Source organism: Chenopodium album, chromosome 2 (genome assembly GCF_948465745.1).
Source record: "Chenopodium album chromosome 2, dcCheAlbu1.1, whole genome shotgun sequence".
Taxonomy (NCBI): Eukaryota; Viridiplantae; Streptophyta; class Magnoliopsida; order Caryophyllales; family Amaranthaceae; genus Chenopodium; species Chenopodium album.
Window position 1 is genome coordinate 84,122,761 of NC_137835.1, and position 22,584 is coordinate 84,145,344.

The 22,584-nt window shown below is 35.3% G+C and overlaps 4 protein-coding genes and 1 non-coding gene across 6 annotated transcripts; 3 read left to right on the forward strand and 2 right to left on the reverse strand.

The window, feature by feature from the left end:
* The first annotated feature begins 418 nt into the window (after positions 1-418).
* Positions 419-489, forward strand: TRNAG-GCC (transfer RNA glycine (anticodon GCC)). Its single transcript has one exon. It is a non-coding gene; the product is annotated as a tRNA-Gly (tRNA).
* A 569-nt stretch (positions 490-1,058) lies between these two features.
* LOC145591213 (bet1-like SNARE 1-1) lies at positions 1,059-4,288 on the reverse strand. Of its 2 annotated transcripts, none has more exons than XM_081647618.1 (6): positions 4,191-4,288; positions 3,894-3,953; positions 2,799-2,949; positions 1,667-1,723; positions 1,500-1,559; positions 1,059-1,405 (listed from the first exon to the last, which is right to left on the reverse strand). In XM_081647618.1, exons 2-6 carry the CDS (start codon positions 3,905-3,907, stop codon positions 1,316-1,318), a joined length of 372 nt encoding a protein of 123 aa, XP_081503744.1. In that variant the 5' UTR covers positions 3,908-3,953; positions 4,191-4,288; the 3' UTR covers positions 1,059-1,315. The 2 variants fall into 2 exon arrangements, with proteins under 2 accessions (XP_081503744.1, XP_081503750.1); XM_081647624.1 differs by having other exon boundaries at positions 4,066-4,207.
* A 1,403-nt stretch (positions 4,289-5,691) lies between these two features.
* Positions 5,692-10,793, forward strand: LOC145591228 (deoxyhypusine hydroxylase-like). Its single transcript, XM_081647634.1, has 7 exons — positions 5,692-6,084; positions 8,703-8,836; positions 8,929-9,149; positions 9,234-9,372; positions 9,822-9,948; positions 10,294-10,412; positions 10,500-10,793. Exons 1-7 carry the CDS (start codon positions 5,937-5,939, stop codon positions 10,539-10,541), a joined length of 930 nt encoding a protein of 309 aa, XP_081503760.1. The 5' UTR covers positions 5,692-5,936; the 3' UTR covers positions 10,542-10,793.
* A 767-nt stretch (positions 10,794-11,560) lies between these two features.
* LOC145604446 (poly [ADP-ribose] polymerase 1-like) lies at positions 11,561-20,246 on the forward strand. Its single transcript, XM_081660339.1, has 20 exons — positions 11,561-11,911; positions 13,262-13,311; positions 13,430-13,634; positions 14,102-14,288; positions 14,410-14,728; positions 15,154-15,349; positions 15,428-15,592; positions 15,726-15,786; positions 15,888-15,951; positions 16,039-16,290; positions 16,692-16,929; positions 17,021-17,133; positions 17,215-17,291; positions 17,387-17,547; positions 17,892-18,083; positions 18,164-18,272; positions 18,368-18,450; positions 18,576-18,713; positions 19,021-19,203; positions 19,932-20,246. Exons 1-20 carry the CDS (start codon positions 11,768-11,770, stop codon positions 19,977-19,979), a joined length of 2,985 nt encoding a protein of 994 aa, XP_081516465.1. The 5' UTR covers positions 11,561-11,767; the 3' UTR covers positions 19,980-20,246.
* LOC145577990 (amino acid transporter AVT1I-like) lies at positions 20,213-21,879 on the reverse strand. The gene is made up of 4 exons (XM_081635403.1): positions 21,792-21,879; positions 21,013-21,620; positions 20,402-20,917; positions 20,213-20,299 (listed from the first exon to the last, which is right to left on the reverse strand). The coding sequence occupies exons 1-4, from the start codon at positions 21,877-21,879 to the stop codon at positions 20,213-20,215; spliced, it is 1,299 nt and encodes a 432-aa protein (XP_081491529.1).
* Positions 21,880-22,584: the final 705 nt, after the last annotated feature.

Here is a 22,584-nt window from a genome sequence, read left to right on the forward strand (position 1 = left end):
TTCTTTATTATTTTGTAAAATTCTTAATGTTTGAATTGCAATTTTTTATCAAATATTTTTGTTGCATTATATACCATTATAGTTGTGACTGGAGAATAAGTATGGTGAATAAATCTTCTATGTAGTATATCAAATACTAAATTAGTTAAAAAATAAAATAAAAAATTATAAAGACCATAACTCGGAGTACTTCCCAAGTTCATAGTATTGTTAAATGTTAATTGATGTGAAAATGTATAATTGTCAATTTTTCCATTTCCTTTACTTTTTCTTCAATCAATCTATTTTTTTATTTTTCTTAAAAGGAATTTTCACCTTATAATCTTATTAATCTATAATTAGGAAACAAGCTCACTTAAACAGACACCATAGAAATACTAGAAATAATTATGTAAAGCTTCCCATATCTTTCAATCAAGCACCAGTGGTCTAGTGGTAGAATAGTACCCTGCCACGGTACAGACCCGGGTTCGATTCCCGGCTGGTGCATTTTCTTTTGTTTTATTTTTCGTAAACCCATTGAAGCTAATCGGACTCCCAGTAGCTGATTATGGCGCTTTAAAGAGATGATTGTTAGCTCGGGGGAGGGTGAACATGGTGCAGCAAACTCCTTTTCATTCATTCGTCTCGCCATCCTTTTATACTAGGTATTACAATCACTGATGAGCTGATGAAAAAACCACTAATACAAAACTTTCACAAATGTAAAACTAAAAGTTCTTGGAAATGATTTTTGTAAGTGAATTTTCAAGCCAAAATGAAAAGGCTACTTTGTATTATTCTATCACTCATAGTTGGATGTTTTGCCGTAGTATGAAGTCATATATATCTACTTGTCCTCTTTCGCAGTCGAGAAACCTTGATAAGATGCCTATGGTGACATTCCTTCGAGGAATCTAACACAAGGACCCTAGGTTAGAACTCATAGCAAATGTAAACTTTGTAAAAACAAAAGCTCTAACATCTCTTGGCCAAGCATGAGAAGCATCGTGAGATGTTACACGGAGTAATTAAAGACGCATGTACAGTTAATTCCACACGAGAAGAATGTTCACAGCTGAACAAAGGCCAGAAACATACATTCAACTAAAAATATCTGATATCACACTCAAACGAAGCAGAGTTACAAGTTACAAACAACTTCATACATTCAAGTACCCTTCTTATGGCTTTGCAATTTTTTTTACAATCTGCTGTACCAATTTCATATAGAAATTAGAAAACACGGCAACTGAGAAAGAAAAGACTTGAGGCAGCGACCCACTTCAGATAAAAAGCCTGGAGTTGTACGGAGTATCAATTTTAGCTATTTGGATTATCTAGTAAGATAGTAGATAATAAGGAAAAGAACCACAAATGAGGCCACAAGAGTGAACATTCGTCTGCTTGATTTGGTCTCAAATGCCTGAGAATGGGAAACTTTATCAGCACATAGTAACAGCTGACTAAGAAATGAATTATCAGCGTATGGGGGAGTGTGGATAGCCAATCAAATTTACCTGCTTAAACCGATCCACAGTTCCTGACAAAAATCCTCGAGATGCATCCATTTCGTTGCCCTAAACGAGTATTTAATATAAGTCTCAAGTAAAATCTCACAATGATAGCAAAATGAAAAAAAATATAACCATTTAAGATATGGGGCTAGTGACTGTCACAAACATACCATTCTGTCCAACATCCGGTTATGAGCATCAACTTCTTCATTTATGTCACCACTTAACTGCAACATATATATAGCGCAATATCATTCAACAAATTAGTTTTTGGTCATTCAAATCCACACATAACATAAGTGCAACACTTGGGAATTGGGATACACAGCATATACCTTTTGCTCTTGTATTCTAAGAATTCATGCTTATATTAATTAAGTAGCATGATTTGACCCCATTATTTTAGGTACAATATGAATGCATAACAAGGACACAAAAGAATAATCCACCGGGCCCTTGAATTTACGTATGCAGAGTTTGCAGACAAGTAGAAGTAACCTCTTGATATAATATTTCATTTGCCTCTAAGTAGGGTGACAGTAAACAATTATAGCAGTTTTAACATAATTCTAGAAAAACTTTATTATTTTTGAACTTGCGAATAACACAATACTAGAAGCACTCTAGTAATCGTTTGCAAACTAAAGGCATCCCTCCTGAAAATATGTGGAATGATTGCATATTTGCATCCGCTTCTCCAATGATCAATGATAAGTGAAGCAGTCATCAATTCCTTGCCACTCAAACTGCATTTGCAACATAGTATTTTGCATTTACCCAAAACCAGATTCCTTTTTGATGCCCAGGTTCTAGACTTAAGATATCTATCAATGCCAGCACATGTATTTCACCCTTATAGCACGCTTAGAAAACTGGAGATGGACACTACCCTTTCACATTAGCTGTGCGACACATGCTGATGCTGTCTCACCTCAAGCTAGTCAAGATTAGCTGGCTTAATCTAACAAATTTTCTAAGCCAAAAAAAAATTAAATGACACTGTAATTTCTAGTGTTCACAAGGTTATTACATGGGCATACACAAATTCAGGCCAGAAGTTTGAAGACCAAAGAACATTAAGGCAACCAAACTGCTACGCTATTACCAAGCAAATCCTTACTTCAAAGAAAACCAATTCTCAGACCTTGAGTACAAACTAAAACTTGAACCCATATGCAATTAACAGTGGATTAGGCGGGAGGAAAATATGACATAGTAATTGGGACATTGATAAAGGTAGCAGTAGCCCCTAGAGTTAATAAAAAAGATACACATTTGTAAACCAAGGAAACAATAACTTACTCTTTTCAGAAGATTAACTCTATCTTGCAACCCATCAAGTGCTGTATCATTGTCATGTTCATCAATTTCATGAGAGGAATACAAGGATGAGGCCCTGATACCTCCCTCCTCAATGCCATCAAAAGCAGAAGTTCTAGACCCTCTATAATCCCTGCATACAAACAAAAAACCATAGGAAACTTTAGATGTAGATGTAAGGCACCATAAACAGTGAAAATCATTCTGCTACAAAGTAAGGAGATCAACATCTAGACAAAAAGGCAGAAATGTTACAAAGATTTCTTGGTAACTTTTACATCACAATAGTTCATAGAAGTATGTATTAATGTCTAGAAGTAACTCAAACTCCCCAAGCATAAAAATTCTTCGGCCCAACTTTAAAACAGCACAACAATTGGATGCTACATCTAGTTACATCTACTAGTATCTAGTCCTCTACATTCTAAGACCTTGATATATTTCAAACAAAATGCACCGATATGAGCAAGATATTAGATGCTGAATCCTTTCCCTTTACTCTGAGCTAGCAACACATTTAGCAATCCATTAATGGGCAACTCTATCGCAGAAAGGATCACCTCATTTTCCGTAAGAAACAAACTAAAAAAAGCTTTCACACACGCCATCACACGAACATACAGGTCCATAAGGCAAACAAAACAACAGCTCGGATACAGAATATGCTTCTTTTTACATATACAGCTTCCAGTAGAAGGTTAATTGCACATTGTTAACTCTAACACTTGCAATCATATCTAATAAATGACAGAATCTCACCCCTTCTAATAGCTTATAAATCAAAACAACGCCTCGATTAAGAAACTTTCGCGGTATTAAAGTTTGCAGCATTGCTACACAATTGATGACACATTGACACATATAAGGCCGCAATTAAGAGTTATAAATCACACTGTAATTCAAAGCATCGCCACCAATAAAGAATCGAGTACTATCAAAAATTTAACAATAAAATCAATTATTCACTGATCATACTATAGAAATGCAGATAAAATTAGGGAAACTGGAAAGCAAGCAATCGTATGAATCAATTGAACAAAAAACAACATCAAAAATCAAGAAATTAAGGATGCAAACCTCCTCGGATTCATGGTAAATCAATTAACGCAGTTTACAAGTGATCAAGCTTCCAGTGATCTGAAAAAGAAAACGAAAAAAACGTAATTGAGAACATAAATTGGTGAAGTAGTAGCGAAACATTTAAATTAGAAATTAATTAATAGAATTGGGGGTCAGATTTAGGGTTTACCGAAATAATCAGAGGAGAGTTTGATTAGAAATGGAGGAGAGAGAAAATTGGGATCTTAAGAAAACGCAAGTTTATTTTTGAAGAGGAAATTGAGGGAAAAGAAAGAGTGATGATGAGTCATTTACCTGAACCTGAGAATTCTCCTTTTTCGATTGATACTCTGTTTATCCATTAAACAAATGCACACCAAAAAATAAAAGGAAAGAAAACAAGGGGTAGAATTGGAAGTTACTAGATTGCTCTTTACTTCTAATTGTAGGTGAACAATCCACAATTGCATTGGCTGGAAAGTAGATATGGGTGCGGGTTGTGTAGGCTCGCGTTTCATCATGTTGTGTTTGGAATGAGTCATTCAAAATATTTGTTGTCTTGTGTTGGGTTTATGTTGATCTTTTATGAATAAAGTTTATGCATGATTTGAACTATGTGCGATGTCATATTGTGACAGGTCAACGAGTCAATCGTCGTGTTCATGCCACGCTTTGAATGATGGCAATGTACATTCCTTGCCTATAAATGTGTCGGATCATTTTCATGTCAATTTGGCCCATGCTTAGCTCGCTCTACTCGAAAATGCACTAGTAGATCAAAGGAGTTAAGGGGGATGGGGGACTAGTGGTGGCGCTAATACTATAGTGATCGGTGAGTAATTAGTTATTATAGAGTCTTTTGGTGATTTGGTTATTGAATCCTCCAACCTAGTTTTTTGCACAAAAAACATGAAAAAACACTTCTCTTATGCACACTAGCTAGGTGAAAACTTCCTTTTTATTTTGAAATTTTTTCACACCCACTTCCTATTCTATTATGAATACAATGATTGATAAATCCATCTTCAAAATGCATCTAACTAAAAACCTAATAAAAAATGTACATATGGATATTGATTAAAGAAAGAACTTGCAAAGTTGCTCATGCATGTCAGCATAGGTTATATAGCATAACCAAATGTCCTAACACAATCAAAGATCACCTCTGCCTACAAGACTACAACAAAATATGTGCACTACTTAGCCCACATGATAGGACTTTAGCTAACTAAACATTATTTTATGATACATTTAGATCTGTTGTAATACATAAATTTACTATAATTGATAAGTTGATTAATGTCACAAACAAAGGCATGAATACCACATGACATAAGCTAGCACGCGGTTTGATTGCTCATGCTTGACCTCATATGTGAGAGATGGCTTTGTAGTCCATTTTGATTACCCAAAAACTATTTTCATACGTCGAAACTTACTTATGTTTGAATTTAGTCGGATTACTTGGTGTTTATTGTCAATAAGTTAATTGTTAAAAATACATCAATTTTAACCATATTCAATTTTGTGTTATGCGAGTATTAGTTTTTGAGTCATCTAAATTCATGATATGTTAATTTAATCGAGTCTAGTTCAAGTGTTTAGAGCTTCCTTCCTATTTCAGGAAATTCTGAGATTGATTCTCATCTCCGCTCTTGTGGCTCTCTAATACCAAAAAGAAAAAAATATTGACGGCAAAATTTAATCGAGTCTAGTCGGTCTATTTTGGATTAGGGTGATTCGATAGCACGATAACAAAATGACCTTTTTACCCCTCAAAGTCAACAAATTAAGAACATCACCCAACAAAGTGAAACCCTCCCTTTTCGCTGGGTTTTGAAAGCTCCCACCTTTCCTTTCTTTCAAAGAAGAGAAACAAGACCAAGAGCAAGAGAAGAGGTGGAATCTGATTCTCCTCTCCTTCTTCTCGTTTCTCTGCAAAAATTTGACTGCCATAATCATATAATTTTCTGGGTTTTCGTTTTAATTGCTCAAAAAATAAGGGTTTTTTTTTTTTTTTTTTTTTTTTTTTTTTTTTTTTTTTTTTGTGAATTAAATCAAATGGGTTCATTTGAAGCTTCAGAAGAAACTGTAAAATTTCTATGCGAGAGGCTTGTGGATCAATCTCAACCCATTTCTGAACGTTTCAGGGCTCTTTTCTCTCTCCGAAATCTTAAAGGCCACCTTCCTCGTGATGCTCTTATTCTAGGTACTTTTCTTCCTTTTCCTAAATTTATTTATGGGAATTGAATTTGGGTTTTGTTGGATTAAATTCATACAAATTTCATGGATTTGTTTCTAAGTACTCCGTATTATTTGATATAGGAATTAGTGAACAAGTTTTATTTTTTGGGATTTTATTTTTGTGCAATTGTAGTGACAAATTATGTTGGGTTGTTTCCTGGATTAATTTATTTTATGATGCATTTAGTATGTTGTTTATAGTTAAGTAGTATCAAAACTAAGTAGTGGTTGGAACATTTACATTCTATCAAGATTTTAGGCATAGTATTGGCCTATTGGGACATACATGTTTCACTGAACTAGATGTAGATGATTTCTGCTGTATACTATGAGCAAGGGGGAATTGAGAGCTTGTTTGGTGGTTCGAAAGTCGAAACCAATAATCATGTTAATATTAAGTGTACACATTTTATCCCTGTATTAGCTAAATTGCAGTAAACCTAGTTTGGAAATGCCCGGGGTTTGATGCAACCCTATTGAACAACTGCCCAAAGATTGGAAAACTACAGAAGTTATATTATTGGAATTGCTTAACTTATTATCTCCTCCTTAGTTAAAAGCCGTGTTGTGTATTCCCGACCTTTTGTAATTCTGCTTTTGAAGAATTACTCTGCATTGTAATGTTAGCCTACTCGCTGGCGTTGTTCCTAGTTCATGATCATGCCATCTTGTTGTAATGCCTACTGACTAAGAGTTGAAACATAGGTTTGATAAGAATTTACTGTATATGATTCAGTATTCATTGAACTGGGACCAATCTAACAATAACATAATCGATCCTATAGATGATCTAAGTTGCCTTTAGAACCCTCACATGTCAGTCAGGCTATGCAGTTTAAACCCCTCCTGTATGATGTCCGGCACTCTTCGCTTCTTCGGTAGCATGGGCATTTCTATGATGTAGTCTTGTAAGGTCATATAATTTGTTTATAAGCACACTCATGTTAGTGTTAGCTTTGCATGACTTGTATTTACCTTCCAACTAGTTCTGATATCTGTTTTGGCCAAAATCTGCTCGCTAGATTCGACCAGGTTCTATAGGTCAACAGCTAGATTAATAAGGATATGAATGATAGCGTAGGTTCAAAGAATGGGTGTGAATAACCTACGAAAGATGAACAAAGGGGAAAGGGAAGAAGAGACACAAGATGATGACGCAGAAAACCCCAGGAATAAGGGTAAAAACTGCGGGTGGCGTTGAGTCCACCAATCTACTAGTTTGAGAATGAATTACAGGTACAATACAGGTTGTTTTGTGACTAAAAATGAATCTGTAATTTAATACTAATTGCTAATGATTATGAAATATGTTGCCTAGGGCTCGTATCTTCTGTTTTTACCATGGTCTTCCATCCTATTTATAATAGGGGAGTCTTTTGAAGTCTTGTAACAACTTCTTTGATGATTCCTTGAAAGTAGGAGTTAGCTGCCAGGTTCAGCTCCGAGATTCATGTCATGTTCTCTTTGTGCTTATCCATTGCCTTTTGACTTGTTCTTTGCTGCTGGTTAGTTGGAGAATAGTGGGAGTGTCCTCCATGAAAATAGTAGAAGTAGTTTGACTCCTTGATTGGGTCTTCAACGAATGTGGATTGATTTGTGGTGCAGATACATTTAACATTTCCAATTGACTGATTCCTGGTAGGAAATATCTCCTCCTTGATTGTAGGAAAGCTTATAACAACTTTGACTTCGTTCAAACTTGGATTCTCTTAGAATATTCCTTGGAAATATCTTTGTTTGATTTTGTTTAATACATGGAACCAGGTTGCTAGGTTACACGTAACATTCTGTAACGTGTAACCTAGCAACCTGTGACCTGCAACCTAGCAACCTGCAGAAATCTGAACCTGCAGTAAAAATTTAGGCACAACAATATCTAGCAAGCAATTAATGATTTAGGATACCACTATAGGTAGCAAAGTATGAGCGTAAAAGAGTTGAGGTGATATCTTGAAAGTTCATTATGTCTAGATTGTCTACTATACACTAAGATAAGCTTTTGAGCTTCTGGACTGTAACTTAAGGTTCTTTACATGTTTAGTGAATGGTTCATGACTTGTATATGGAGAGGATTAGAGGACTGGGAGTACTGACCTCATAGGGTAGATTTGAATTTCAACTTTGTTAAGCTTAACTGCTTAAATCTATGAGCAATTCAAGAACTATTATAGGAGTGATTATAGAAAGATATGTGTCCATAAATGTGTGCCTTTTTTTTTTTTTTTTTTAATTTATTTATTTATTTATTTATTTATTTATTTATTTTTTATTTATTTATTTACAATCTGCTAAAGGGTGCAAGTGAAATAGTTGGCTTAGCTCTCTTGATGAATTGACTTATATCCCTCATATCACTGGCAAAGAGGCCGGGGTGTGTGTGTGTTGGGGGTGCATTGTTGACCTTCTGGTACTCTTAACTTGCTATTACAAAGTGGTAATATGACTAAATTGCTGTTCTTATTTACATGTTCCTACACTGCCCACCCTTAACCATTTATTACACACCATTTACATGCTTTGGCAAATACATGCATCATTGTATTTTAGTGGACTAATTTATCTTGTGCGACTTCCATTTTGCAGCTACAAGAGATGCTTCAAATTTGTTGGCACACGAAGCAGCATTTGCATTGGGCCAAATGCAAGATGCGGATGCTATTCCTGCCTTAGAATCCATTCTCAATGACTTTTCTTTACATCCAATTGTTCGTCATGAAGTGAGTGTACTGTTAAGGATTGACTTGTCCTTTTTCTAGAATGTCACCCATCAATTTCTGATCCTATCTGTACTTTGGTCCATTTTATTTAGGCTGCTGAGGCTCTCGGAGCTATAGGCCTAGAGATGAATGTTCCTCTCTTAAAAAAAAGCTTGGTCTCTGATCCAGCTCCAGAGGTTAGAGAAACATGTGAATTGGCACTGCATAGGATTGAGGAAATGAAAAATAATAAGTCTGAAGATAAAGGTCCATCTCCATATTTGTCAGTTGACCCAGCTGCCCCATCTTCTTGCTCTTCTGTATCTGAACTAAGGTTTGTGTAATTTATAATAGTGGTTGCTTTAGGGCAAGGATGATTGCTAATCTTAATGTTTATTGAGCTGTTTCCATCTTCAAGGGATTTGCTCTTAGATGAAGGAAAGGGTATGTACGAGCGATATGCCGCCTTATTTGCTCTACGCAATGATGGGGGAGATGAGGCTATCTCTGCAATTGTTGATTCCCTGGCAGCTAAAAGTGCTCTATTGCGCCACGAGGTTAGTTATATACCATAGCAGTAGTTTGGGTTCAGGATGTCATTTGTCAGATACTTTGAGTGGTTACTTTTCTTATTTATACACATCAGTCAATAGCCCTATTGAAAGTTTTCTTGAACAAATTTGCAAACTCAGCCTGATGATTTAAAACACTCTAGCAGTACTTGGCGCTCAGCATGTCATTTTTCAGATACTTTGAGTGATTAATTATTCACATCTGTTAATGCCCTAGATAAATATTTCTTGAACATAGATTTGCAAACTCAGACTGATGATTTCTTAAGCATCAACTGTATGCTTAAGTGGTTGTTGGTACTCAAATAAACTTGCTGCCATTTGTAATTTTGTATTATGTATGCATGTTTTATGGGTACAAGGACTATTTTTGCTAATCCTATGTGTGGGTATCTCCTTTAACACTGGATGATGTATGCTTTTCTTGAAGACAGGTCGCTTATGTGCTTGGCCAAATGCAAAATAAAGTTGCATCAACTGCCCTCATTAGGGTTCTAAAAGATGTTGCTGAGCACCCAATGGTTAGACATGAAGCTGCCGAAGCTCTTGGCTCAATTGCAGGTATGCTAATAAATTCTTAAGATTAATGTAAGGAATTTGAAAACACTTTATATGATATCATGAGATTCATGATAATATAAATTTATTGAAGAGTTTGTGCTTTTAAATTGAAGCTTTGAAAACTAGCCAATTTAGGCCTTAGGGTGTTGTTTTTTGGTCTGGTTAACTACTGGTTAGTATGAGAACTTGAATGACTTGAAGAATTTTGTCCCTCCACTTGCCCTGCAACGCGTTCCAGTTAGTCAGGAAGCTGCATTGACTTACTATGTGCTATTTTGTTCAATTCGCCTAAATTGGGTGTATTCTTGATCACTAATTCACTATATTCATTTGCCTGGTTTCCAGATGAAAAAAGTATATCACTTCTTGAGGAATTCTCCAAGGACCCTGAGCCTATAGTCTCACAGAGTTGTGAGGTCGCTCTCAGCATGCTTGAGTTTGAAAAATCTGGCAAATCTTTCGAGGTACATACACTACTATTTGTAGACGTGTCTTTAAGATCTAATCTGCCAGGTATAGAGCTTCTGATTCTTGAATTTTTGTGATTGCAGTACCTCTTCATGCAAATTCCTGTTGTTGGGGAAGCTGCTTAATCATTGGAAGGCTAACCTTCTATGTCAGAAGCATTTTTTTACCCTCCTTGAGGTTTATCATACTATATACTTGGTGATATACAAGATATAAATTATTTTGACACTAAGAAAAGGGTTGTTCTTGACCTGGATATCAAACCAACAGCTATAATTCTTGTGAATCTTTTGTGTGGGCGTGTGCTTGCAGGATGCTCTTTCAGTTCCCACAAAAATTTGTTCATCTTAATCTTAATGCGAATCTTAATGTTCTGATGGCTGGCTAGGACATTCATCTCTTTCATGGTTTAGTTCCAATTTACCTAGGAGATATATTGCTTAATTACAAGTAAATAATGGGCAATTCTCCTTTTATCAAACAACCAAAGATTTCTTCAATTCCATATTTGCCAACTGATCATCGAACGCTTAATCATACATTTTGATATCCCAGTATCACACCATTTCAGTGCTGCACTTTTAAAGGGACTTTTGTGCTCCAAATTTTCCTTAAAAGGTGTTGATGTTTCTCCATAGAAAAGGGGCTGACATCTAAGAGTGATTCCTTAAAAATGATTTAGTATCACAACATATTGAGAGAAGGTGAAGTCTTGAAGGATTTGACATTTATCTTACACTCAGGTGCACCTAAAAGGGAGTTATTTTGTTTAGATGATTAAATTCACGATTTTTTTTTTCTTGTTTGGAAATTCACTAAAGCTGTTTTTAAAACAAGCAATTTAGCACATTTATTTATACTCATACTTGGTAACTTTGTGTTTAAGTTGTTTAATAAATTCAATTTTTTTTGCAAATAATCGGAAAAAATGTTTACTCCGTACAACCTAGAATGACAAAGATTTTCAAATTCGTTTATCTGAATATGACACCAAAAACTGAATCGACCTGTAAAAATAAAACAATTACCGAACAAGGTTAAGTACCGTCTGCGCAATAGTTCAAAACCAACCCTTTTCTAGGTTCTTTTTTTTTTTTTTTTTTACTGGAGAAATTCGTTCTCGTGTGGAAAATTAGAGTACATTCGATGCTGATCATAATTATGATAAAACCAGTTTATGTTGAGTGACCTTACTCCACTCTCAAAAAATTAAATAAAAATACCCTCAAAAAATTTCATACTCCTCTTTATTCTTCCTTTTCGATTATTAAAAAAAAAAAAAAAAAAAAAAAAAAAACAGCGCCATTTTTAGCAGAAAAAGGAGAGAAAGAAGAAAGTAAGGAGAGAGAAAATGGCGGCCCCAGAGAAGCCATGGAAAGCAGAGTATGCGAAATCAGCGAGGGCTGCTTGTAGAACTTGCAAGAACAACATTGCTAAAGAAATTCTTCGTTTTGGCAAAATGGTTCAATCTCCACATTTTGATGGTTTCATGCCTGTAATTTCCTTACCTTTTCTCTCTTAATTTTCATAATTCATCACCCTTTTTTTTTTTGGTTGTTTCTCTTTCTGGGTTTGTGTTATTTTGGCCCCAATTTTTGAGGGTTAAATTCCAAATTCGAGGTGAATTCTTGTAAATTTTGATACTCATTTGGAAAAAAAGAAAAAAAAAATGGGAAAAGGGTTTCTGGAATTATTTTTTTCGGAATTATTGAAATTGAATTAAGTGGGTAATTGTGGACTCATTGTAATGTTCTAGTTTTCAGGTTAGTGATTGAACTGTATTGTGATTGATTTTTGCATTGTTATTAGTGATATAGTCTTATAAATTATAAATGAGATGATTGAATTGAATTTTTGAACTAGAACATCATGTGTTAATAAGTTGATTTTTTCTTGCTTGAATTCATCATGGTGTTTTACATGCAAACACAGGAGTGAGAGAGAAGAAATCATGACTATTAATTTGTGTTGTACTAACAAAAAATAAAAAAAAAATAAAAAAATTGTATTGTAGTTATAGATTACTTTTATACTCTATGTGCCTAGATTTAGTTGTCACATTACGAGTTCATATTACACCATAAACATGACCATTGATTCCGGCCTTTCCGGATGGAGGGAGTACTAGTTGCAGGACGTGGACTTAGGAGTTCATAGCTCCAGGCCTATAGTTTAAGTGTTAAAAAGTTAGAATTTTCATGTGCTGCTATAATATGATCCTTTTAAGGTGTAAACTTGGGGGTTCACATTTCCAAAATTCTACCACAACTCATCACCTCATCATACTGAAGTGTGGCAATCACCTTTGTGGCTAAGAAAGGTAGGCAAAGGTGGTCTGAGGTGTGTGATAAAAAGCTTTATTTGTTGCTGATTCTGTTAGAGTATTAGTTCTGTTTCATATGGTCAGCTAGCTTGCTTGTCAATCTCTGAACTACTAAAAATTGCTGCGGTGTGTGGTGCTACTTTTTGTGCTTCTTTGGACTTCTTTGTTGACATGCACGTATTTTCTGATGACAAAGATCTACTTCCAACTGAGATGGTTTGAACTGATTATATTTTCATCATTTCCAACTCTCATAAAGAAAACTTTATTTTTCAACATTATACTCTAATCTACTTTCTGAATATCAGTTTCTTATATATGTGAAGTATGAGATGTTTGTGCATTATTGCTGATTGAAACCAACTTCAACTGCTATTCTCTTTAATGCTGTTACATACTTACCATCACGTGCTATATGTGTGTGTGTGTTTTTTTTAATGATCCGGCTTTCAAATGTTAAGCGGATGTCTTTTCCTTTTCATTTTATAAAAGTGTTCTAAGTTGACTGTTCTTCTTCACCAGATGTGGCACCATGCCACCTGCATAATGAAGAAAGCGAATCAGATTAAATCGTAAGTGCTTATAAAAATTAATTGATTGGAAAATATGGCTATAATTGGAACAACCTTGTTTTTTTTAGATTGATTGCTGAAGGTGTGATTGAGTTTAGCACCCTTCTTTCTTTTTCAGCATTGATGAAATTGAAGGCATTGAATCTCTTAGATGGGAAGATCAGCAGAAAATCAGAAAGTATGTAGATAGCAATGGACTGGATAGTAACACTGTTGCTGCTGCTGCTGCTCCTGCGTCTGCTCCTGCAGCATATGGTATTGAAGTGTCCCAAACTTCTCGTGCGACATGCAAGGGCTGTAGCCAAAAGATAATTAAAGGACAGGCGAGTATTACATTCCAGAACTAGCTGGTCTAACTTTTAAAAGATTCTTGTGCTCTTTATCTATTGTTGTGGAAGGGTCGATTTTTTCTTGCTTCCATTTAATTTTGAACTTCTCATCATAGACAGTGGCCTTATATACATGTATATACAAAAAATAAGTACGCACATCCAGTGTATGTATGCATGCAAACCTTAATAGGATTGTTGATGAGATGCTTGTGCATTACTTGAGAGTGAATCCTGACTTGTTTTGGGATCAACTTAAGTCTTTGACAAATATAATTGAGCTCATTTAAACATCTCAAAATAGATTGAATTATGCATATACATGTTGGAAAGTAGAAACAACTTATATTTGAGTTAGTGATACTAATGATATTATGATAATATTTTTCAAATTGGTTAGTAGAAGGGATTAGTTTTGATTGTGAAATGATTTTCCTCAGTATTTTCTAACATTCAAGCAGGTTCGAATATCTGCCAAGATTGATGGCCAAGCTTCTAGAGGTTTGTCATGGTATCATGCCACTTGTTTCCTGGAGTCATATCCTTCCACCTTTCCTGATAAATTATCTGGATGGCAAAGCCTTTCATCGAGTGATCAAGCTTCAGTCCAAGTTGCTGCTAAGGGAAAAGCTCCTTCTGCAGAGAGTGGTACTAGTTCTTCATTATTCAGTTATTCTATATTTCGTTTCTTTTTTTGTTTTCCGTGTACTATATTGATAGTGTGCCACTGCTGTTAAATCTTGTCTTTTCTTGTGATTATTGCCTGTAGGTCTAGGAAGTAGTGAGAAGTTTTTAAAAGATTCAAAAACCAGAGATGGGGCTAAGCGGAAAAATGCTGGTGGCAGTGATCAGGATGCCAAAATTGTGAAAACTGATGCTGATATGATGATCCGTCAGTGTGGCTCTCTAACTAAAGCTTTGGACAGTGGGGATGCTGCTTTGGAAAGTAGATTGGAGGTTCAGACCAGAGCGTTATGGGATCTGAAAGATGATTTGAAGAAACATGTTTCAACTGTGGAGTTGCGACAGATGCTTCAAGCCAATGAACAAAGTACATCGGGCTCAGAGCTTGACTTGAGGGACCGTTGGTAAGTTCCTTTTTAAACCTGTGGTAGTTGATAAGATTATTATCTGTTCTGATTTAGTTCTCAAATGCATGATTAGTAGTTCTTGAGGCAAAGTTTTTGAATAAAATGCATGTACTTTTTAAAAAGATCTTAGACATGCCTTGCTAGCTGAGTGGGTAATTGTTGGTGATGTGGCGAGGCACAGCTGTACAGTTTTTTTTTTTTTTTTTTTTTTCATAGTCATTTTAGAGTAATGTTTAGGAAATGTGACCGTAACTTATTGGAATTCAATAATAATAAACTTCATATTGGTTGCTGTGTATTAAATGTTACATCTGGTGTTGTAAATAAAAATAAAATGTGGATAGTAGTAAGTATGTGTGTGTGTGTGTGTGTTGCACGAGTTTTAAACGCGTGTTTTTTTTTTGTCCCTAATTTTCATTTAGTGCTGATGGCATGATGTTTGGAGCGCTCAAAAGATGTCCTATGTGTTCTGGTCATCTTTCCTTTTCTGGAGGCATGTATAAGTGCCACGGCTTTATCTCAGAGTGGAGCAAATGTTCCTACTCTACTAATCAACCTGAAAGAATCAAAGGGAAGTGGAAATTACCAGAAGAGACAGATAATCAATATCTTCTTAAGGTATGTTGTTCAAAGTTTGGTCCATGATCAATTATGACTTTATGAGATTTTAACAATTTTTTAATCTACTTTGAACAGTGGTTTAAGTTACAAAAGGCAGCTAAACCTGTTAGGATACTACCGCCTTCAGCTTCCAACACGTCTGATGGAAATCATAGTGCTAATGGACAACTCAAGTCTTTTAAAGATGAAAAGTTGGAGGATCTTAGAGTTGCTATTGCTGGATTACCTAAAGAAACTGTGGTATATTCTCCTCCCATTTATAATTTACGGATTGGGAGTGTTTTTTTATTTTTTACACACCCATGTTTTAGCTTGCTACTGTGATTCATGTTCTTGATTTTGTCCACACTGAATGGCTGACAATGTGATACAGGAAGATTTTAGAAGCAAAATCGAAGGGGCTGGAGGCCAGGTCCATGCCAAAATCAAGAAAGGTTTTGCACCATTTTTATCTGATTGGATGTTTTAGTTGATAAAATTTTAATTATTCTTAGTCCTGCAGAAAGTTTTGGGGCACTTACTGTTTATATCGCAGATACAAATTGTTTGGTTGTGGGTGGCGGGCTTAGTGATCAACATGCCGAGCTGAAGAAAGCAAGGTACGCAGAACAGTTACAGATTGCCACTCCTTTTTGCTAATTGCATATCTTGATTAATTGCGTCACTGTTGGATAATGTATTGGCAGGAGGATGAAAATCCCAATTGTTAGAGAAGAGTATCTGGTTAACTGCATCCAAAAGCAGAAGAAGCTTCCATTTAATCTGTACAAAATGGAAGCCACTGGGGAGTCTTCTAGCATGGTTACTGTCAAAGTTAAAGGGCGAAGTGCTGTTCATGAAGCTTCTGGTCTGCAAGATTCTGGTCACATCTTGGAGGAAGGTCCCAGCATCTATAACACTACTCTAAGCCTGTCTGACCTGTCATCCGGAATTAACAGGTTGGTAAAATATGAATTTTCTTATATCTAGGCAGAGTACTATTGCCTTCAGAAGAATCCCCACTTCGGGAGTTTCCTTTGTCTTCATGCTTTTGCTAAACAGTTGACACACTTTGCAGTTGTTACTAGCTATTTCTGTTATCACACTACGCAGTTGACTGTGCTTATTATTTATTTTTTATTTTTCCTAGTGCTCTAATGCTCTTTAGTCTTTACATGTTGAGTTGTTGACCTCATTGTTGATGATAAAATATGACTTATTGGATTTAACATTATGTCTTGTAATCTTAATCTTTGATATTGATTTCAGCATTGCTTTGCCTTTTAACCAAAGTTTTTCTTCATATGCTGCAGCTAATCTAACCTTTTTTTTTTTGGTGTTTGTTTGTGCTCTGAAAAAGTTATTATATTCTTCAAATTATACAAGATGATAAAGGTCAAGAGTGCCATGTATTTCGGAAGTGGGGTCGAGTTGGAAATGAGAAAATTGGAAGTAGCAAAATTGAGGAAATGTCGAAATCAGATGCAATTGAAGAATTCAAACGGCTATTTCTGGAGAAAACTGGGAATCCTTGGGAAGCTTGGGTGCATAAAAAGAACTTCCGGAAGCATCCTGGACGGTTTTTTCCATTAGATATTGTACTATTACTCTGCTCTATCTCTATTATCTTCTTATATCCATAGTGTGTTGCCGGCTGTTATAGTGTTTTTTTTTCTTGTCATGTCTCAGGATTATGGGGTCAATAAGCAGGCTCCAAAGAAGAATCTGGATGATAGTAACAGCAAACTAGCCCCTGCATTAAAAGAGTTGATTAAGATGCTTTTTAATGTGGAAACTTATAGGTTGAATTGTGATCCTAAATAGTTGTGTTCTGTTTCTTTTCCTCCCTTAAGGATTTACTTAAGTTCATATGTATTTTGTAGAGCTGCTATGTTGGAGTTTGAGATCAACCTGTCTGAGATGCCGCTTGGAAAACTGAGCAAGAGCAATATCCAACAAGGTGTTATTGCATTGGCACTACTGTATAGTTTTTAGTCAACTTTGATCAAGATAAGGTTCTTTTGTCCGTGACTATTATCATCTTTGATCTGTCAGGTTTTGAGGCCTTGACACAGATACAAAATTTGTTGGAAAACACGGGTCTTCAACCTTCTGTTAAAGAGAGCTTGATTGTTGATGCCAGTAATCGCTTTTTCACTATGATTCCTTCTATTCATCCTCATGTAATTAGAGATGAAGATGATTTCAAGTCAAAGGTATGCCACACTCTAATGCTTTTTTTCCCCTCTCTCATTGTGGATCTGTCTATTTGTTGGAGTGTTTGTATTAGGGTTTTGTTGTGAGATAAATTGTTCAACAATATCAACATACTTAAGTGCAGGGAAGAGATTTTTTTTTCTGTTATCCAGGCATATATCTGCGAAGCCTAACAGCCCTCTGTTGTTGAAAAATTAAGGGCCCCAAGTCTATAAATTTCTTTGTTGCTAAATTTAGTTTTGGTAGAGAAACTAAGCTGATACACTATTTGTTTGGTACGTGTAATTGTCTTCTTTTGCTTTTTTTGTTTAATAAAAAAAATCTTCCTCAATCTCCATGCTAGGTCAAAATGCTAGAAGCACTTCAGGACATTGAAATAGCCTCCAGATTGGTGGGCTTTGATGCAGACAGTGATGAACCTCTTGACACCAAGTATAAGAAGCTTCAGTGTGATATGGTACCCTTGTCACATGATAGTGAAGATTATCAATTAATTGAGAAGTATCTTCTCACTACTCATGCCCCTACACATACGGTGGGTCAATGTTTATATTGCTCTTCAAGAATTTCAAACCAACTTTTATATAGTTATTTATATTTTCCGGAATACATTAGGAATGGAGCCTTGAACTCGAAGAAGTTTTCTCACTTGAGAGGGAAGGAGAGCTTGATAAGTTTGCACCTCAGCGTGAGAAGCTTGGCAACAGAATGCTCCTTTGGCATGGTAATATGATTTCCTGTACTTAGTTTCATGCTAAAGCGTTGGTAATATGCTTTATGTGGGGGCTAATCTATGTTGTGATGCATAAATATTCTCAGGTTCCCGATTGACAAATTTTGTTGGGATCCTTAGCCAAGGACTCAGAATTGCTCCTCCTGAGGCTCCAGCTACTGGTTACATGGTTAGTCCTGCCACTTATTCATTCCATGTCATCTCATGCAAACTTATTGCAGATTGATGAGCAAGTTTAGCTAGAATTCCCCAGCTATATTTCCCTGACTGAGTTCAAATTAATTTATCTTGCAGTTTGGCAAAGGGGTTTACTTTGCTGACCTTGTCAGCAAGAGTGCACAGTATTGCTTCACTGACAAGAAAAATCCAGTGGGCTTGATGCTATTGAGTGAAGTAGCTCTTGGGAAGGTTCATGAACTCAAAAAAGCCCAGGTGAGACTATTTAAAGTTATTTTTATTGCATCTTGAGTAATAAGGGTATCGGGGTATGTATCTTTCCCCTGTATGGAACAAAAGAAGTGTACAAAAAAATTTGGTAGACATGATGTTATGAAGCTATGTTTATGTACTCTTGCAAATCCTAAAGAGATGGGTTTATGTTTCAAAATGATTTACAGACATTCCTTGATAATGTTGTCATAATTTCATCTGTTTCTTCTCTTGAAGCTTTTCTAATTTCTGTATATGTATGACCCTTCATGGTCGAGCTTTTTCCTAATTTCATTGTTATGTATTAAAGTACATGGACAAACCTCCAAGAGGGAAGCACTCTACCAAAGGACTTGGTAAGAAAGTGCCTGATGAGGCTGGATTTGCAAAATGGCGGGATGAGGTAGTTGTGCCTTGTGGGAAACCAGTGGATTCTAAAGATAAAACATCTGACCTGATGTACAATGAGTATATTGTTTATGACACTGCTCAAGTAAGTCCCTTTTTTCTTCTTATTTTAAATAGCTCCAAGGAATACCACCATACCAAGTTTCAAATAATTTGTTTGCTTTTGAAAAGATATCATCAGAACTCTTTGTTTCTATTGCATTTTCTAATATTCAGCTTCTTTATGCTCCACCTTAGCAGTACTGTCCGTATCAGATCGATTTGAAAAAATGATTTTGATGCACTATGATTAACTGCTCTATGCCCTACACCTTTATGCTTATCTTCTCTTAACATCTCTTTTTTTTTTTTAAGAGCAGGACCTTTTTGGTTGAATGAACAGTATATGACCATCGATAGTTTACATGATGCGAAGTTTTGTCCCTTGTTTTTTTTTTTTTTTTTTTTTTTTTTGGGGTGGGAGGGTGTTATCGAAAGGATTAAATATATCTGTCAAACAACGTCTCAAGATGAATTCATGCAAAATAGTATATGTTTTGTTTTCTAATTGACTTTAAAGTCAGACTGTCAATTAGCTGTGGACCATGCTAATATAAGCTTAGGCACATGATAAATATGATGTTTTCTGGTTGGAATATGCACATGAATGTTGGGGTGTTTGCTGCTTAATTTAATATGATTGACTGACTCGATTATTATCTTGTTGGGCTAATATCACAATAATCATCTGACCTCTACCTCGGGTGTTGTAACCTTCAGCAAACTGACATTGTGCTAATGAGATACTGATTTATGCATTTTGACTGTTTACAGGTTAAGATGCAATATTTGCTGAAGGTTAGGTTTCGCTACAAGAGATAATGAGTTACTGAGGATCGACTTGCCACAGCTGTGTACAGTTTTAGTTTTTTTGTCTTTTGATGCCCAACCGTGTAGATTTGAACTGATTTTAGTATTTTGCTACCTTCTTCAGTTGAAGATCTCATTTTGGGGCTTCTTGGAGATCCTCTTCTGTTCATATTTCTTATAAATGTACTAAAACGACGATTAGCTCAAATCTTATCCTAGTTCGTTACTATTTTGTGACATTGCTCTTATGTTCCTGAGTACTCAGCAACGTTTGCTTGATTAGTAACCATGCAGGTAAAGTCGTGCCCTAAAAAATGAAGACGTCGACCTATCTGTTTAATACAAGATAGATATAATAACTTAAAATGTATACTTTTACAATCTGAAGTGTTCATGATAAAACATTAAAACTAAATAACCTAATGCTGTCTAACCATGATCTCCTTGATAATATTTTTCATGGATGTATAAGTACCAACTACAACAATTACTATACTTAGAACTGCAAGCAACATGATGAACACCCGCTCATTCGATCTCCTCCGATTTTTACTCGAAATCTTAAGGTAGCATAAACATGGAATTGTGATCGAAGCTGTCGCACCTATTAAGGCTCCAACTAGAGACATGAGACTTCCGAAAAATGGAATTGACATCGCTATGATCGCTTGTGAAACAACCAAGATAGTTCTTAGTACAATTTTGAACCCGTTTTTCTTCTGATATTTTGGAAACCAACTCTCAGTAGTAGCTGCAACAGGCTCCATCATCAATGCATACCTCGATAATGGACTTATCCATGTTGTATACAACGCGATTTTTGAGCTTAGCTTCTGCGTTGGAAGGTTTAATGTTATTTGAGATTGTAATGCTGAACCAAACATCATATAACCAAGTATAGCCATTGTAGCATAGCATATGGTTGCACCGAAAAATCCAATGAGTAAGACCTTATACACATACACACACAAATCGATCAATATGCAATAAAAATAGGTTTTAATAAGTTCAGATAAATAAAACACAACCTAAATAAAAAAAGTACCTTGGAGAAATGACGTTTCTTCTTGATGGAAGCGTATAAGGTAGGAAAAACAGGGTTCGCGCTATAAGAAAACATGTACAAACTCATAGCTGTAGGAATCCCTTTCCAATTGATTAATTCACCTCTACTATGAAATCCAACACCATCAAATAAACCAACCCATAAAACAGATGCAAGAATTACAAAACCCGAAATTACACCCGTGGCCGAAACGTACGCAAGAACACTTAGATCTTCTAACCAAACTGTTGGTAAAAATGCAACGGCAATAATCATAATAAAACTTTGTTTTCCACCAATATTAATCCCATGAAAATTAGTCTTGACTTTAGGGAATAAATCATGTAAATTATCACCTTCTACAATTAAGTAACCTGTTAATGCTAAATAAAGATCAATGTATAGTATTATTGATAACACTCTTTTGCCTATTTTTCCAAACGCAAATTCTCCGATTTCGGCGTATGTTTTGATCCTAGGATTCGCGTCCATACATCGTTTTGTTAATAGGCCGGCGTAGCACGCTGCGCCGGAGATGCCGAAAAGCAAGATTAAGCTTAACCATCCTCCTGATGCTAGGGCATACGGCATTGATAATACACCAATTCCTAATTCAAGAAAAAAAAAAAATGATTAAAACAGAAGATAATTGTTCTATGACTAATGTGAGTTTTGTAACACTTTTTAGCGTGTCTATTATACGCATGAGTAAAATTTATTGAAATTTCAAGTGAGGTGTACAAGATACATTCGAGTGTATAATGACGAGTAAAATTTACCTATGATAACATTGAGGCCGTTGAATACCGTCTTGAAGAATGAAGTGGAGCCTTCATTTAATGGTCTAATGTTTGCCTCTACCTCCATGAATGGCTACTAGGGTTAGAGGAGAACCAAACAGCGGATTTTTTTTACTTTTTGACGGCAGAATGTGGAGGATCGTTCTATGATATCATATGCTCGAGGATAGGATATATATCATTCTCATCAGAATTTTCAATTTACTTAAAAAATTTATCATAAATAATTTCTAATTACAAAAACATTAAAAAGAAAAAAAAATCATTTTTAAAAAGTTTGACAAACAAAAAAAATAAAAAATCAGCCAATAAAAATGAAATATTGAGGTAGTCATCAAGTGGTTCTAAGGATGACTACCATAGAAACATCTAAATTAACATGTGGAGTTTTAATAGAATTTTCTCAATCAATATTAATTTACACAAATATTAAATGCAGTACAAAATAACCTAAATACCGAAAAAATTAAAAATATGTAAATTTAAAAAGACAAAAATATCATCTTCTTAATAAATTTATGTTTCAATAATTGGTTCTTCACTCTTCCCCAAATGTAATTCTCCAAACCACTTCTACATTGACTTCATCTCTTAAATACTTTCGGTTGCTTAATCGATTACATAAACAAACTGTGGTTATTGTTTCATAATTAGGTTGCTTAATTTCTATATACATGTCTAGTTCATACAAAAATGTCATTTAATTACTGTAATTCTTTACATTTTGCTACTACGTATCTCGTTGCCTGAAAATTGACAATGGTAGTTCCCT